Below are 19,043 nucleotides of genomic sequence, written 5' to 3'. Positions count from 1 at the left end.
GCGGCTGGATGAGTCGTTGCGAAATTTTCGGCCCGATTTTCAAATTTTCAAACACCCCCTTTGAATTAATCCTGCGTACGCTACTGGATGAACGAATACAAAACTTGGGTTTTGTGTTGTATGGAGATGTATAGTATTCTTTCATCAATAATCGTATTCTTGCACATTTATTTTGAAAATCCTTTCAGAAGTCAGTGTTAAATGACACTCTCTTTCACTTCATTATATGAATGAATTTAATGTTTGCTATCAAATTTGTTGGGCTCCCACCACTTCAGAGAGGCTTCAATACAAATCATGGTATTACCCCAGCTGTAGCTGAGCTGCCATAATAAGGCGCTAAAGCATTCAAGGAATTTCCTCTAACCAGATACCCATTTAATTCACCTGGGTGGAGAGTGACAAATGTAGATTAATGTCTAACCAAAGGAAATTAGTTTCGTGGCGGGACTCGAACAGCGAACCATGTGGTCCACAGTAGTCCGGTGACATATCTGCTAGACCACGACACCTATATTATATTATATTACAGCTATATGCCTTTCAGCAACTTTTCAGATGATTCATAGGCAAGACTAAAATGGCCCACGAAACGGATAATTTACAACAGGCCTATTCGCCAATATTTTTTTTATTTTTTTTGTCGGTCTCCTGGAGCTTTGCCACTTTCCACCAATGTATATTTCCTCATAGTTTTGCTTTGTTTGCAGGTCTTGAGTGAACCTTTATGAACTTTTCGATGTCAGTCTTGTGGATAATCGGTTCTACTCCCTCTCTCTCTCTCTCTCTCTCTATCTCTCCCTCCCCTCTCCCTCTCTCTCTCTTTTCCTCTATCCCTGTACTAGCTATCCGAAATATTGGAATGTGTCCCGCATCTATTCGCTGCTGAATATGCATTTTGATGCAAAAGGTCCCACCCCTATCTCTATTCTATATCTCCCTTAGTCCCTCCTTCTCTCATCTCTCTCTCTCTCTCTTTCTTTCTCTCTGTTTGTATCTGTCCCCTTTCTGCCACTCTCTTCATCCCCCAACTTCCACTTTCTAATCATAATTGTTGGTACCTCTCTATTAATTGTTAATTCATGAAAAATGTGTTAGTGGGCTTCAAAACAAGTTGACTGAAATCTCGTACGTTACAGTAGACTCAAATCAAACCACGATTCAATTCAATTCATTTTATTTCACGCATTCATGGAAGAAAGGTTCAACTGAATGTACAAAGAGTAAAATAATTAAAGGGTAGAACAAAAATAATGATAAACAATTGAAAACCGGTTGTAGTGACGAGTGCGAAACTACAAGGCTACTCAATAAGGGGAGAATGTCGGAGTTGGTCCAGGTGTCTTCCTTCCTCGCCCTTATCCCCCTCTCGATCACTCTCCCTTTCATTCTTTTCTTTTCACTACTCGATAGGGGCGGCATGCATTTAGTTACGCCATTACGGAAATGTTTTACGAATTATCAGGCTATACGCCATATAAATAGCCTGTTTCCTTCTTGGAATTTATTTTGATAATGAAATGGAGTTTCAATGATTCTGGAGTGGCTATAACTAAACAATAGGCTTATAGATTAGACCGGAGTTTATGTTAGACTTGGACACAGATTCATTGGAAGCAAGAGAACGATTATTGATTGAGATCTCTAAAGTCAATTAGGAACTATATAAACACACATAAACCCAAGCAATGTTTATATAATATAACAACTACAATAATATGATCGTGCTTGTTCCAGTTTTCTTTGCATCATCAGAAGCAAGTATTATTGTAGTTGCATATTTAAGACGAACGGTTTAAATGGTACACACAGCACATGTGAGCTCATAGCCGTTCACATATGGGCCACACTGTATCCCTCCTGCAGAGCACCGAGCTTCTACCATGTAGAAAAGGGCCCCATGCTGATTGCCAGTCGTTCCAGGAACTCCCATGGCATCTTCGTCCATGCAGACGAAATCGGTCCTGGTCGTTTGCGTGTATAAACTCGACATGAGGTACCCCTTGTATTCCAGACGCCATTTTGAAGATGGGCATTCGTTACGACCGGGAATCATGAGCTTCGTGAGGCGGGTTGGTGGGGCACGGCAGACGGCACAGGCTGGTGTTTGGTCGTGGAGGCTCTGCAGGGCTGGAGCCGTGCTTGTTTCGAATTCAGCAGCGTAAAGCAGGGATCTAGTCGCGTGGGTGGATGTCTCAATGTCACTGTAGATGGGCTCGTGGGGGAGACAAAGATAATTGACACCACCGCCGGTGTGAGAGTAGTAGGCACCCGTAGCCATACCTGTGTTTTAATCAAACAAATTTAATGTAAAGTACGTGACATAAAAGGATCAGAGCGATCCTAGAATAGTCTTGAGTAAAAAATAAATTTCTTGTAAGTGTTCATTCACTCAAAAAAACATGAACTATTGTGGACGTTTGCATGGCCACTTTACCGTTGGTCTCTGGAACATTCGCTTCATTAACCCTCGGTCCATGAATCTATATGGATGTGAGATCCTTCCTAAAGTAACTTTTGGTCTCATGACACCTCGGTCCATGACAAACTCATCTTGAAAACCTGAACTTTTGGTCTCGGTTATCTTCGCAACTTAATGCCTTTGAATTTGGGAACCTTTGTGACTTGATCTGTTGGTCTCGAAGGAACCTTTGGAACGTGAACCATTGGTCTCAAGAGCCTCCGCCCGACGGGGGACAGAGGCTCTGGGAAACGTGCCCCTCTTTATTTATGCCTTTTAATGATGTGATACATGTATGCAGACCTACCTGTATAGACCAGTTCGGATCCATTGACACAGTCGTCTCTTCCCCAGTGCGTATAGACCGCGCCCCCTATAAGAAAATAATGACATGAAGATAAAGGCTTTTTCGCATTCAATTTTAATAAAGAGAAAAATTGAATCTATTAGCAAACCCCAATGTGCCGCCTCTATTTCATTATCCCATTTCTTCTCTATAATTGGCCTATTAGGTGTAGTTACAGATAACTTATTATATTTAGAACATATTATGGGTAACATTTTGGCAGAAGATGAAACGAATTTTTAAAACCGAATCGTTTAGCCTTTCCTCTTTCTTAGCTAGGTCGCTCGGAATGTTTAGGTGAAGGAAATGAAGAAAGATGGTCATTGATAACCCATACCCCGTCTAAATTACGTATCCAGTTTAGAATTGCTGTTGCTATATGCCCGACAAGTAATGCCGATGGGGTGGTGCGGCTTAACCATTAAAAATACAATATTCCTGTATCCTTCGAAGAAAGAACGAACGAAAGAAAGAAAATAAGGAAAGAAAGAAAACGACCGTCTCACCATATGGTGGGTTCGTATAATAGGTGAGGAGAGTACTGATCAGGTCATCGGACGAAGCTACAGAACTGTTGGTCAAGGAGAGGGCGCTTTGTCTGTTTCGGAGCAAATATTTCGCAACAAAATCACGTACGTCTTGAGCATGCTGTTGCCTCCCAGTTTCGGATCCATCCTCGGTCGTAATGATGTGGTTCTGTGAAAGATTGAAGTACAACGAAAGTTACGATATTGATACAAAATATTTCAGATGCCTCTAAAAGGCAGGGTTTGATGAAGGGGCAACAAAAGTTGCTTCTAGTCGCTTTAAATTAGGGGGACTTTTTATGGTGAAGGAAAAGGGACAATTATCCAAAAGTAAAGGAGCATGTGTCAGTCTAGAAAAGGGGCAATTATGAACGGTGAAATTGGGGCACTTCTCGCACCTGAAAATGGGCACTCGTCAAAGATGTAAAAAGGCACTTATTAGAATGGAAAAGGGGAAGATATATTTAACATTTATCTAGTATTTATAGGAAATTTGTTATTAAGTGACAGTCACTTCAATCTGTATTTGTATGAAGACAAAATTGAGAGAAATGCAATGTAATAAAGTGAATCAAACATATGTAACTTTATGACTGTTTCCTTGTTATATTGACATTTTACGGAAAACTAAATAAACAAAATAGTAGATTAAGGAAATATTTTTCCCCCAAAAGCTGAATAAAGGCATTTGGAATAACTATCAAAATAATTACAATAGATGAGACTGACGAAATATTTACCTGAAGCAATGCGACAATATCCTTCAAATCAGCCAACTCCTTGCGAAAATCCTTCACCAAATCCTCTAAATTATGAATTCAAAATTAAAAAATAATCATTTAAACGTGAGGACTATAAACAGTGCGTCCCAGAAAAAAAAGAAATCGAGAATTATCGTTGTTTTATCATAACTTAATCACAACTAGAATTAATAAATGACACATATTTGGAAAGCTGAGATCCTCCTCTTTCATTTGATGCAACTCACATAATGTATATTTTACGCATGAGTGATAAAACTGAATTTGAAGAGAGGTAATCAAAAAGTCATTTGGCGGACGGTATCTGAATTTCAAAAAGAAAATCACATTTCTAGAAAGTTGAGTTTCTGCCCTTTCATATGACACCTCAATCACGAAAAATGAGTTAGGAATAACAAAGCTCTGTATGATTAAAGTAGTGCTTGCATTTCCATAATTTTATCAAACGAGATCGCGGCAAGCGAGGGGAGAAACATAGAGGGATAATGAGAGAGAGAGAGGGGGAGGCACAAATATATATTTAACGATAAATTAATAATGAGACCAGGCAAGAAATAGCATCATTATTATCAATGAGGCAACAAATTACTGACGCTCGAATAATTACCTGGAGCAATTGTTGTAGATGCCAGGGTAGATGGTGATACAACCGAGAACAGAAGTGGAGAAAAAAGGCAGATAAGCAAGTGTAATGCTGCCATGATGTCTAAACATGAATGCAAGACCGTCAGAAAATAACCAGCTTCTGGCCTGCTGTTGGGTCTAATGATAAGTTTGTGAAGATCGTCGTATCACTGCGTTCCACTTCTCTGCGAATATTCAAATCGAAATGGAATGACTTGATCCCTCGGTAGTGCGATTTGTATCAATATAACTTCTTCCTATCCCCTCCCCCCCCCCCCCATTAACACCACCACCACCACCACGTCCGGAACAATGGTGGAGGTGCGGATTGGAGTGCATGACGTCAGCAGTGACGGGATCCAATAGAAATACAGCATAGTTGAACATGCGCAGTGCCATTCGCATGGAGTTTGGGCAAATATGGAGGTGTGTGGCAGATATGTGATTGAGTGACGAGGGGAAAATGCTCCAACCCTCCCGTTCAAACAGAAACAAAAAGAAAGATAGAGACGGGGAAAGGGGAAACGGAACATTATTTTTTTTTAAATCCCCCTTCTCACTCCCCCCCCCCCCCTCTCTCTCTCTCTCTCTCTCTCTCTCTCCCCCTCTCTCTCTCTCGCTCTCTCTCTCTCTCTCTTCCCCTTTCTCTGTGTTACTCTCTGGCCTTCGACTCATTTTATTCTTTTAACAAACAATAAATATCAAGGATATATATTATATAAATACAGTTAACAAAACTTTCAGAGTACATGTGTGAAATTGCATTCATCAGAAAACAGAAATGGCCCCAAAAATTACATACGACCATGGGCCTCTTCTGGAGTATAATACACTGTTGCACACAAAGCTGGGACTATTCTCCTCTCTCCTTTTATCCCTCTTTTTTGTTCCTTTTTCTTTTCTTCTTTACCAACCCTACCCCCATGAGATGACCCCGACAATACGACCCGATTCCGACGGATACAGTTGAAATTATCCTGAAGCTTCATTAATCAATACAGCTTGATCGATAAAACCCCGGGAATCATTGCCAAGAAGTGTATCTAGATAATCCTACTTTGATATGTAGAGTATTACTTCAGTAGGGGAAGGGTGCATTTGCCTCTTTGCCCCCTACATATACACAGGACAGTGAATGCCTTAGATTGGCTGTCATAAATTAACGAGTATAATAAGAACGTCGGGTGTATCGCTTCCTACGGTTTCTTGTTATTCAATTATTGACAGGAAACATGGATACTGGTTTGTTTATTTAGGAGCAGCAAGTAAAGGTTATGGTATTCCCCTTTTTTATTTCCCTTTTTAAGGCGGCAGAGTAGTTTTGTGAAAGGGGGAGTGGTTATAGGGGAGACCGATTCTGGTTGTCAAGGCCCGTTCAGATATGGCGTGGTAAACCACCTCAAATAAAGCTGCCACGGGTTTTTTAACGTTTTAATGAACGTCAATCGCCAGCAACTAAGGTGCTGCGCGTATTCACTGAGCTCTGTGTTATATGAGCATATTACACTTAACGTCATCGTTTTTGTTTTGTTTTGTTTTTTGTTTTAAATAATTTCAAAAACGGAGTGGTTTTGCCACGTCACATCTGAATGAGGATTATCACGGGTAAGTTGTTACAGAAGCAATTTCTCTATAACTGCGCGAGAGAGGGAGCTATTGGCTATACCAGATCAGAGCCATCTATACACAGAGTTTGGCCAACCCGGTTTCGAGTCGGACACAATTTGGCGACTACTGCTTTAATGGACAAGCACAAAAATACAGAATATACGCCGTGAAACCAAGTTGGCCAAACTCTGTGTATAGATGCCTCTATACTTGCCAAATAAAAACGTGCAGTTTAACGATGGTGGCGCACCCGGGAATGGGGGTTGGTCACATGAACACCTTTTCACCTATCGTCGACTTTTCCTTCTTCTTCTTCTTCTTCTTCTTCTTCTTCTTTTTCTTCTTTTTCTTCTTCTCTCCTATCATTAATCTTCAGAGGGCTGTGCAGCCTTTCACGAAGATATCTGTAGAAAGATTACCAGTTGTGTATGCAGGCACACTAAACACCGAGTTGACACCCCACTCTTTGCGAGAAGTAAAGTGTATTAACGTGCAAATAGGCCTAGGGTGTGCCTCTCCTAAACGCGGTGCCTCCAGTTAACGTTCTAGTCCGAGGTACAGTAGGGACTTTTAGATTTGCACAACGACAACGGGGATTGCTGCGATCGACGTCCTTTCAATGGACGTCACACGTATCAGTCCACGCAAATCTAAAAGTCCCTAATGTGTCTTCCCCCGAACCCGAGCCCTCATCGAGAGCAGAGGGGAGTCTGATTCAATTTGTGATCAGTTCGATAATTACATATTGTACCAAAAGAGTTTCTAACCTTTGTGTATTCACCTAGTATCTAGTTAAGATAGCAGTATGATGGCTAGATTTTAAGTGCTTTTCATTTAATTTAATTTATTTAAATTAAAATTAAAATTAAAGATAAACTCAAGTTCTGGTAAAAAAAAAAAAATTCTCACAGAATCAAACGAAACTTACACTGAATGTTCAAGATTACAAATAAATGACATGTGCCAAACAATTTTGGAAGAAAATGTAAACTGGTTGAGTATTGAGCATAGAAAGACAAGGAAATCAAGGTAGTACTAGCCCCGACACCATGTGCGTTGTCCCATATATAGCTTTCTGTGTACAGTGCTTGTTACTTTACCAAGACTCGGCCAAATTTATTATGATTTTGATGACTCCAGAACCTTGCAGTGCACACCAATACTTACATGCTACATGATCAACTGTTTCTGATCCATTCCACACCTTTTCTTTCACAATGCAATCGCATTACCAGAACTCAAGTTTATCTTTAAATCGGATTTCAGTGATGCAACATAGGCTATACAAAATATAACTATATTTGTTTAACGTGCACACATATAAATGATAAAAGAAATGCTGACATTAAGACAACATTTTGTGTTATAATTTCACGTTTTGTTTTTTATTCAGAACCACGCAGTTACGCTATGCGCTGACAAAGTCACTTCGTTCAGTTTCGTTTGTGAATTATTCTTAACTTTTTTCTGATCCATCTTGACAAGAGTGCTGTATTATAAAACTAGATGGAATTTTGACTGCGCGCAGTCGAAAACGATGCCTCCGCCATAGAGCAATTTAAACAAGTTTGGAGATATCATGATAACAATCTCAATGTATGGAATTTCATAAGTTGACCTCTGTGACCCTTGACCTTTGACCTACGTGCTCCAAAATCTAATCAGATTGTCTTCCTATGGTGATACACACTATCATTAAGTTTGAAGTTTAAATCTCCAGTGGTTCTTGAGATATTATGATATGGTGATACATACTATCATTAAGTTTGAAGTGAAAATTCTCCAGTGGTTCTTGAGATATCGCGATAACGATCTCAATGTATGGAATTTCATAAGTTGACCTCTGTGACCCTTGACCTTTGACCTACGTGCTCCAAAATCTAATCAGATTGTCTTCCTATGGTGATACACACTATCATTAAGTTTGAAGTTTAAATCTCCATTGGTTCTTGAGATATTATGATAACAATCTCAATGTATGGAATTTCATAAGTTGACCTCTGTGACCCTTGACCTTTGACTTACGTGCTCCAAAATCTAATCAGATCGTCTTCGTATGGTGATACATACTATCCTTAAGTTTGAAGTTTTTACATCTCCAGTGGTTCTTGAGATATCATGATAACAATCTCAATGTATGGAATTTCATAAGTTGACCTCTATGACCCTTGACCTTTGACCTACGTGCTCCAAAATGTAATCAGATTGTTTTCCTATAGTGATACACACTATCACTAAGTTTGAAGTTTAAATCTCCAGTGGTTCTTGAGATATCATGATAACAATCTCAATGTATGGAATTTCATAAGTTGACCTCTATGACCCTTGACCTTTGACCTACGTGCTCCAAAATGTAATCAGATTGTTTTCCTATAGTGATACACACTATCACTAAGTTTGAAGTTTAAATCTCCAGTGGTTCTTGAGATATCATGATAACAATCTCAATGTATGGAATTTCATAAGTTGACCTCTGTGACCCTTGACCTTTGACATACGTGCTCCAAAATCTAATCAGATCGTCTTCCTATAGTGATACATACTATCCTTAAGTTTGAAGTTTAAATCTCAAATGGTTCTTGAGATATCGCGCTAACAAACTCAATACAAGGAATTTCATAAGTTGACCTCTGTGACCTGTGACCTTTGACCTACGTACTCCAAAATCTAATCAGATCGTCTTCCTATGGTGATAAATACTATTCCCGAGTCTTAAGTTTAAATCTTAAATGGTTCTTGAGATATTGTGATAACGGTCAAACGGGACGGACGTACGGACGGACGTACGGACGGACAACCCGAAAACATGATGCCTCCGGCACCACCTTCGGTGGCGGAGGCATAAAAATATCACTATAAAGTAAACATTATTTGTGTCAAACAAAACACGCTTTCACTTCAAATCCATGCATATTTGTATATATGTACAAAACACTAAAAGAGCATTCACCTTTTTTTTTTTTTAAAGAATCTGTTCAATAGATCACTCATGAAATCTATTTCCAAACATTTGATTAAACACGATCGCTAAGCCTTTCGGAAAAAACAAACCTCAGACAATTCCAATAGCCTTCACTGCAATGTTTGTGAACTGTACAATGTCACTTAAAAAGAATATTATTTCCAAATGCGATACAACGTATTTTATTCCAAGTAACCAAGCGGTCCCTTCTTCGTTGAGGAAAATAATGAGAAGGGTGCATACTCATACACTCTAGATCCACTACGAATAAAAAAAACTAATATCATTAAACACACCAACAAAAAATTAACTCCCTAATTCTTTTGCTTGCTATTCATTGAATATGTATTTCAATCGTTCAATATATATTTCAGTATTATTTAACAAATTGTTGTAAATATGGTTTTGATTTCTACCCTGGGCTCTCCAAGATAACAATGCTACAATTGAAGAGGTGACCCTGATTAATTAAAACTGAAAATCAATCAATCAATCAATCTATATATCAATATATCATTCAATGCACAGTGAATCCTAGCTTGTTTAAATATCTGCTATCATATACCTTCTATGAATATTAATGATATTCTAAATACATGATTGGTCAATGAGTGCTCACATCATAAAATAAATAGCACTAGGAAAACAAATCGGCGCAAGTCACCGGCCCCGCGCTCTGCTCATAACCTCGCCGCCTGCAGTATCGGCGCAAGTCACCGGCCCCGTGCTCTGCTCATAACCTCGCCGCCTGCAGTATCGGCGCAAGTCACAGGCCCCGCGCCCTGCTCATAACCTCGCCGCCTGCAGTATCGGCGCAAGTCACCGGCCCCGTGCTCTGCTCATAACCTCGCCGCCTGCAGTATCGGGGCAAGTCACCGGCCCCGCGCCCTGCTCATAACCTCGCCGCCTGCAGTATCGGCGCAAGTCACCGGCCCCGCGCTCTGCTCATAACCTCGCCGCCTGCAGTATCGGCGCAAGTCACCGGCCCCGCGCTCTGCTCATAACCTTGCCGCCTGCAGTATCGGCGCAAGTCACCGGCAACGCGCTATATTGTCTTATGCTGAATTTTTGATCTCTTTTCTTTTATTAGTTGTAAATAAGAGATATAAAACAAATTTACCAAGCATTTAGTTCGAAAGTATAGTGGAATTATCTTTAGAGGGAATGGCAATAATGCTATGTCAGTCCCTCCAAAGATAAATAATTTCCACTATACTCTCCCACATCTTGGTATATTTGTAATGCACATTTGCACAAGCATATAAGTTACCAACTGAATACAGAATACTGGAAATTTATTGTTTTTTTGTTTTTCTTTTTCGTAACTCAAGAATGAAAGGTGGATTGGTCATTTGTTGAATGCGTTTAGATACCACATTCTCAAGAAATATAAATTTGGGGCAAATCAATTTGTTCACATACTTAAAAGACACTGATGCCCTATGGCAAGACATTAATCTACAGTTGCCACTCTCCACGCAGGAGCAGTAGATGTGACCTTGTAGGAAGAAATTCCCTAAATGCTGTAGCGCCTTATCACGGGAGCTCAGCTACTATGATAAGATAATACTTATTATTAAGCGCAGTACAGTATTTTCGTAGAGTTAGTGCGCTATGTATTTAAGGACGTATATATTATAAGTAGTATCATAACGGTACAAAGTTTGGCAAGAGTATTAATAAGTTAGTTGTTAACTGAATACGTCACCTTTCTTTGAAATGTATAAACTATTATGATCAAACGTGCTCTTTCGTCCCATTATTCCTTTGCTTACACCGTGGACATTCTGAAAGTTCTGCAAACATTGTAGAATCAATTATTAAAGGGCAATTCAACCTTTGTAATACCATTCGTATGAAAACAGAAAAATAAGAGCATCAGAATGACAAAGGTCTAAAATAAATCGGACCAGTAATAAGAGAGAGAGCCATCAATGTTTGGAATATGAAATCACTAAATTTATGCGAATCTCAAATTCGCAGTTTGGTCTGTAGATTGTGACATAGTCGTGGACAACTAACGTTGGCCGTGCACAAAGATGTCATTAAGTTCTGTGTTTCTCCTTAGCGCCTTCTTCTTTGGGGCACTACTGAAAATATATTTTGGATAGAATATAGGTACTGTAAAAATTAAAGGCTCTCCTGAGACTTGTATTCGGAAAATTGAAATTTTAGTCATTTTGTGGGTTGAAACCAATCGGAAAAGTTGTCCGCACAACATCACAGTGACTTTACCGAGTCATACAGTTTGAAGTGCCCATAGGTTTAGTGATTTCAAATTTAATTTCTTAACCTTTTCATTTTTTTGTCCGATTTCTTTCAATCTTGCACCAATATGCGTCTCCAATTTTTCTGCTTTCTTTTCGGGTAGTTACCTATTCAATTTCGATCTTTCATTCATGATGACAGACAGCAGGAAGTTTGCATATGAAGAATATTTCATTAGAACAATTAAGGTCATTCCAAGAAACTGTAGGCAAATACACATTTGCGCAGTCTTCGTTGTTATTACCATTATTTGGTTCACCCGATGTCCATGCGGTGTAGTTGACTGGTGTCCCGTCAGACCAAACAAATGGACCATTAGGGTCTGGCTGATACAGTCCGATCCAATGTCCTTCACCGTTGCAGGGAGGCTTTGAGAAAGGGCAACGAAAGTAATTTTTTTTTAAATATCAGTACTATGAATCGGTTTTTGCATGAATACGTACTAATATAAAAATAGAAACGACAATTTTGTGTAAGTTGCATGTTTTGTTTGATCAGAATTACGCAGCTGCACCTGGGCGTAGGTGAGTTGGCTCAGTCGGTAAAGTGTCTGCCTGACGGATGCCTGTCGAACCAAAGATCCCGGGTTCGAATCCCACCAAGGCGGATGACTGAATCCTGCGTCGTGTATTAACGTGCCCCTCCCCGTACTCGCCTTTCACGCTCTCGTAATTCATTCATCCCTAATTCCATACATGTGTATAATTCAACTGTGACGCGATAAATGTATACATAAGGCTACCTACCTATCCTTATAATCGTATATTTCCTACTGGATTCGAAATATATTTCCTACTGGATTTGAAATTGCTATTGTTGATTTTGAAAGCTGTCCGTTTGATTGCACTTCAGTAGCTGATATTGAAGTGCAATTAAACGGATAGCTGGAGACTCTGGATCGGGAGCTAGCGGATGGGGGGGGGGGGAGCTGACGGGAAATGAAATATCATATTATGAAACATTTTAATTTATGACGCATGTTATTTATTCATACGACTGTGCCGGTAAATTGTTAACTTAACTTTTTCAATCGTTAAGAGTTCATTTTACTGAAGAAGTGTTGCGTAATTATATCACGTATTTATAATTATGAAATCTGAATGTAAATGTATTTATTACTGTTATTTTTCTGCAAATCCAAACCATCTGTGGATCGGGAGCTAGCGGATGGGGGGGGGGTGGTGACGAGAAATACTATATCATATTACGAGACATTTTAATTTATGACGCATGCTAAATGTAGGCAATAGGAAATTGAGGGGCATATGCACACTATAAACAGTTATCCATATTTATGTACATAGTTTTCTATTGTTAAATGTTATATTGTATTTTCTATCATTTGTATTTTCACTGTCAAAAAAGCCATTGGAAGCAAAATTTCTATGTAATGTTTGCATACATGGACCAATAAAATAATCTTGAATCTTGAATCTTGAATCTGTTTTATATACGACGGCTTTGTTAAGTGGAAAACACTCCGTTCCCTCGGATGGGACGTTAAATAATATAATATTTTCAGGTTTAAACAATAACATATATTTATAATCTCATTTAGAATAATTCTGCCGGAACAGGGAGACTGTAAGAAAAGACAAAGAAAATAATGAAGGAAAATCCAACCGTAATACCAAATTTCTCTGAAAGAAAGCATAAATATTAAACAAGCAGGTACACAGGTGAAAGTTTGAACAAAATCGGACAAACAATAAGAAAGTTATGACATTTTAAAAATTGATATGAATATAAGTAAATGCATTTCGCATGGCTGAATCGGTAATGTCACTGTTATAGTGCGGTGCAGACAACTCTCCCATAATTGTTCAAACACACACAATTCCTTAACTGTAAATTACTTTGTTTTGATGTATGACTCAGGAGGGTCTTTTCCTTTTAGAGGACCTATACGAATTTGCTATCTACTACAATATATTTTGAGTAGTACCCCGACTAAGAAGGCACTTAGGAGAAATACATAAATCAATGACATTTTTGTACATGACAAACGGGAGAGTTGTCAGTGAATACCTTATAATCCACGCATTGCTCTAATGAACAAATTTTCAGAACATTGATAACCCTTTTTTATTATTGGTCCGATAACTTTCGCGATTCCATTTCTCTTATCGTTCTGCTTACATACAAATGAAATTATGACAACCATTGTATTGCTCTTTAACAGTTCAATTTCATTCGATTCAAATCGGGGTTTTATTCAAAATTATTAAATATCACATTCTGAAAGTGGTTATTTATTATTTCCCGTACTCAGAGAAGTAAAATAGACCAAGGAAAAACAAGACGTAAACAAAACCCAAAAAAGCTCTGTAGAAGAAGCTGGATGTTCATTGAAGAAAACAAATCATAAATGTTATGGAGTCCGAGTTAAGGATGGAATATTGTTCTGGAAATTGAGGCAACGCGAAGATATATTTCATGACCAGTAATCATAATTGATTAAAAACATAAAGCGAAGCATTTAAGTGGTGTTGCCCCCCTAAGCAAACAACAGTAGATTTGTGAAAGAGAAGGTTGATTTATGGGGAAATAAAAAGCTGATTGTGAGGTTCTTCTTTCCTTTTATGTCAGGTAAGATTATTCCTTAAAATGCACTGGGCGCTGTTAACGGCTGCCGGAGCTAAAGCTATGGTATTAATTTCCAAAGCTCTTTGGAATCGCTTCGGGACGTTATATCATAATGTATTATGCACTATATAAGAACGGATTAATCACATACATACTTGTTCTAGACAGAGACTGCCGATGAATTCCTGCTCTTCTACACTGTGAATAGAAACCAAGTCTGCATGGCATGACTGTTCGTTGGTCAGATCCCGACAGGTAGACAAGGCCTGCTGAAAGTTGATTTTATTGTCGAAGTATTTGTAGCAACTTCCTTGGAAATAGGTCCAAAAAGCATCCGGGCATTTCGCTGAAATAAATCCACCAGAGAAACATTAGGTGATGCAAAGCAATGTGTTTACTCAAATGTTTAAATAGGAGAATGGGCGATTTCGTGAAAAATATCTCCGTCTTTAAAAGGTATATGTTTTTGTATCCATTTATTTTATTCAATAATTAAAGAAAAGCAATTTCTGGAAATGACCACTGATTAATAATATTTTCTTTATCAATAGATTTTCATTTCTTAATAGGACAACAATGATAGAGTGACTATGTCGTATGGAACACATTGCACGAAATCGCCCTTTCCGATGATAGAAGTTGCAGCCACACACATACACACACACACATAAACTGAAACTGCAATATCGATATTTACATGTTGGGATTCTATATCCCACAGTTAGAGTCCACGCAAAACAGAAAGCTTTCTAAATAACTTACCGTGCTCGCAATGTATTCCGATGAATTCTTCGAGGCAGGAGCAGCTATACCCATCAAGCTCTTCAAAGCAAGTCGCTCCGTTAAGACAAGGATCAGAGTAGCATGCTTTATGAAACAGAAATCATATGTTAACAGTTAAAGTCAAACAGCAAAAAATACACTGTTGCTCATAAAGTTGGGATACTAACCTCTTTTACTGAAGTGGCTGTGATAATATGATTTATTCAGGATAGATTAGTTCATACCTTCTCAGAACTTTAAATGACCAATCACAGATTGGGGCGACGTGAAACGTTTAAACTCCTAAAAGGGAGACGTGACTTAAAGTATTTCAACTAATGTATCACTAGAAACTGGTAAGCTAACATATGGCCATCGTACAAGTTTTAGGTCAACTACATATCGGGTGATTTATAAAAATACAAATACAACCACCTCCATAGCAGCTGGGATATACGAGAGATTCGCCGGAAAAATAACGATGTTTTAATGACGTCACTATATGGACCAACACCGCCCAAGCAGACGACATCCCATAGAAAATAAACATAATTGCAAAGCTATTATTTCTCAAATTATAACGAGTTTAGTGTATATAAATGTAATGGCATGTCAAACAATTCAAAAGGGGATATGACCTGATTCTGATAACTAAAATCTTATGCTTGTAAATAAACAGAATAGGGGTTAATTAACAATCAAAGAAACCCGGTCCCCACTCCGAGAACGGATGGACCCCATGCGTGTTACCAAAATGTCCTTTTCGTAACAAAAGAAAAAGGTCGACCCGTATTGACTTTACACACCGGACTTTTGCTGAAAAGGGGGGGTCGCTTGGAACACGCATATGCGTACCCTAAATAACACTGAGTTGGGGGGGCCGGGCAAAGAAACCAGACTTTCTAATTGAAAAAAACCCGGAATTATATAAAGGACGGTATTGGTTCCCTCTTGAAACGCCGAACATACCCCGGAGTGTGCAGCTGAATATACAATGGCGTCTTATTTTGTTTACAAGCGACAGATTCCTTTAATTTTGTATCGCTGCATTTTTCATCAAAATAAAACCATGTGCGGGGTTTAGAGTGAGACAATAGTTTGTACATTTAGCCTGACGGTAGTGAAGTAAGAGAAAGAACTCGAGAGAAAATGAAAACACAGGCACTGAAAATGTGTGAGATGTCATGGGACATCGTCCGCTTGTGCAAGTCATGTCCATACTGTGATCTCACACATCTCAGCAGCGTTCGGAGAGCTCTTCAGGTGCTATGCCGAGGCTGTATTTAAGCGTTTTGTAATTGATAATAATCATTACTTCGAATGTTTCCAAGCATTGAATTTTGATAACCTTGTCGTATCAAAGTTTCAACTTTGCAATAATGAAAATAAAGTTAGTTTTTAAAATCAATGAATATCTACTTTAAAGAAAAGGTTTTAAAAAGCTGATTTGGTAGACTAAAGACTGGTGCCCCCATGACTGAGCCCATGCTACACTGCTTTCTACAAACATAAAAAGAACAATAACAACATCAACAAAAATATGTCTTATATCCGGGATCTTTTTTTTCACTGAGCTCTCACCAGATTTGCAACATAATTCTTTGCAATTATCTGCAGAGTTTAAAAACAAAATATTACTATAAGCGGGAGTAATCATCAATCTATCACGGGAGAGATAAGGGGGAATAAGGGTGGGAGTGAGATAGAGAGAGAGAGAGAGGAGGGAGTAGTTGGAGGGAGGGAGGGAGAGAGAAGGAGAGAAGGGAAACGAGAGGGAATAAATAATGTATCGTACCTGGATGAGCGCAGTACAAGTTTAGTTTGTCCCTCGCTTCTTCTGGCGTTCTGACGTCATATTCCGGATGATCACGTTTTAGATACTTTGGAGTAAACTTGACTGATTCCCCAGTATACTCAGAGATTCCATAAGGACAGATATCTGGCGGTATTGCAGGGCATATTCCACTACCAAATACGCCTGTTTGTTTAGCGTCAAGGAAAGAAGGACAAGAAGCAGAATAGGCAGAAGAAAAAGAAAAGGAACAAGGAGAGAACGAAAAAGAATCAGGAATATTATAACGTAGCAGTAATAGTATTAGAAGTAGAAGTAGAAGTAGAAGAAGAAGAAGAAGAGAAAAAGAACGATGATGATGAAGTTTTATATCGTTATGCGCATAAACTATGTGATGTAAATAAGCAACATTTATTTACCAATTTTGACAAGAACCCATTATATTTCACTTTTTATTATCATTGATATGCTTATTCGCATTGTTATTATTAATGTTATTATTATTATCACCATCATCATTATCATCATATTAATCCCCATCATCATTATGGTTATCATCATCATTATCGTTATCATGTTCATAATTACCGAGCACATGTGACCATTATTGTTATTACTCACCAATTTTATTGTTCTTGTTCTTATTATTATTATTATTATTAACATTATATTTATCATTGTTGTGGTAATGATCATTACGTATAATTATTTATCCTTCTCCTCCTCCTCCTCCTCCTCCTTCTACTACTGCTTCTGTTTAGGGGAATTTAGGGGGGGGGGTTTACACACACAAAATTATCAAAGGGGGGGTTTAACCCCCTAACCCCCCCCCCCCCCCCCCCCCCTGTGTACGCGCCTGCAATCAACCAATAACTGCGATGAATTACATTGATATTGAGTGAATCCCAAATAATTACAGTCAATAACTCACCCTTAAACTGTAGGCTGAGTACGAAGAATGAGACGATTGTGAGCTTCAAATACTGTTTAAAGAGAGTGAACATTCCGATAAACGATAGATGATACAAACCAGCTATGTTTTATTTAATAGACAATATGCTCTTTATACTAGATGTATATACAAGTTATTGGGAAACATTTGGTTATGAAGGATATGAGAGATAATCTTTGTAATGTGGGGTTTTGGATTCATAAAAAAAAAACAATCTGGCCTATACAAGAACTAATACTATACAAAGAAAATGTATATGAGAGTAGTTATACATCAGCATTTTAGAAGTGTTCTACTTATACTCTAAAGGGACATAGTCAGAAGGGTCCACCATGGAGAGAGGGGGCCGTTATTCATATTGTTTTGTCCTCCTCCGTTAATTCCGAATGTGAATTGGGAAACAAATTTACCGACGAATGAATGGACTTTTTTCGCGCGCCTCGTGTAAAAAAAAAATATTTATCGATTAAAAGGAGAGGAACTGGAAATGAAAAAGGCATAAATATTGGTACTTTCATTTACCATTACATAAGTCTACAGTTATAGAATAGAAGTCAGGCTCGTACGCAGGGTTTTTTCGAAGGGGGGATTTAACATTTTATAATCGCGCCGAAAATTTCGCAACGACTCAGCCAGCCGCTGAATAAGCGAAGGGGGGGGGGGTAAGAGGACATATATATTTTTGTTTTGCTCCCAAAAATCTCGCAACGACTCAGCCAACCGCTGAATAAGCGAAAGGGGGATGGGGGAGTAGGATTAGTAGAAGTGGTGGTAGTATTAGTAATGGAAGTAGTAGTAGTAGTAGTAGTAGTAGTAGCAGTAGTAGTAGTGTAGTTACATTTTAGAATGAAAATAACAATTGACCGGTATTCCAACTTACACTAGGCCAAAAAAGTGCGACGTCTTACTGGTCAATATGTCAAAGTTGCTGGTTCAAAAATGCTTTTGCGCTAAACATTGGCGTGGTGCTCACACCAGCCACAAACACTGAATTTGCCCTGTTTTAGCCTGTTGGTGAGTGATTTCACAATGAACCTTATGCACAGGCTTTGTTGATTGGAAGCAGAATCCTGAAGGACAAACAATATGATGTTAGTATTGCGGTACTCTATTGACTTCCCGTCTTAAAGAAAAGATATATAAAATTTGCTGGTTCAAAAATGTTTTGCGCTAACAAGTTGGCGTGGTGCTCACACCAGAAACAAACACTGAATTGGCCATACTCCAGCCCGTTGCTTGAACGATTCGTGATGAACCTTATGCACAGACTCTGTTGTTGGACCAGTAACCTTGACGACAATGAATATGACGGTAGCTTCGGGGTACTCTAAAAATCGACGTCCCGTCTTAAAGAAAAGTGATATAAAACACAGCAGATACATACCATTTTGTTT

The 19,043-nt window shown here is 38.6% G+C and overlaps 1 protein-coding gene across 1 annotated transcript; it reads right to left on the bottom strand.

The window, feature by feature from the left end:
• Positions 1-1,160: 1,160 nt before the first annotated feature.
• Positions 1,161-4,946, bottom strand: LOC763464. Its single transcript, XM_001199449.4, has 5 exons — positions 4,703-4,946; positions 4,075-4,139; positions 3,314-3,503; positions 2,769-2,834; positions 1,161-2,283 (listed from the first exon to the last, which is right to left on the bottom strand). Exons 1-5 carry the CDS (start codon positions 4,794-4,796, stop codon positions 1,796-1,798), a joined length of 903 nt encoding a protein of 300 aa, XP_001199449.1. The 5' UTR covers positions 4,797-4,946; the 3' UTR covers positions 1,161-1,795.
• Between the last annotated feature and the right edge of the window lie 14,097 nt (positions 4,947-19,043).

The sequence above is a fragment of the Strongylocentrotus purpuratus genome, unplaced genomic scaffold, assembly GCF_000002235.5.
Source record: "Strongylocentrotus purpuratus isolate Spur 01 unplaced genomic scaffold, Spur_5.0 spur5_scaffold_18, whole genome shotgun sequence".
NCBI classification, from domain to species: Eukaryota; Metazoa; Echinodermata; class Echinoidea; order Camarodonta; family Strongylocentrotidae; genus Strongylocentrotus; species Strongylocentrotus purpuratus.
This window is presented reverse-complemented; position numbering and strand designations above follow the sequence as displayed.

Bases quoted from the DNA above. Each gene is read 5' to 3' on its own strand.
- LOC763464 (XM_001199449.4), bottom strand. From the start codon at position 4,796: ATGGCAGCATTACACTTGCTTATCTGCCTTTTTTCTCCACTTCTGTTC. The intron at 3,504-4,074 runs GTAAATATTTCG...AATCTTTCACAG, and splicing joins ATATTGTCGCATTGCTTCAG to AACCACATCATTACGACCGA. The intron at 2,284-2,768 runs GTAGGTCTGCAT...ATTAAAACACAG, and splicing joins ATCCGAACTGGTCTATACAG to GTATGGCTACGGGTGCCTAC.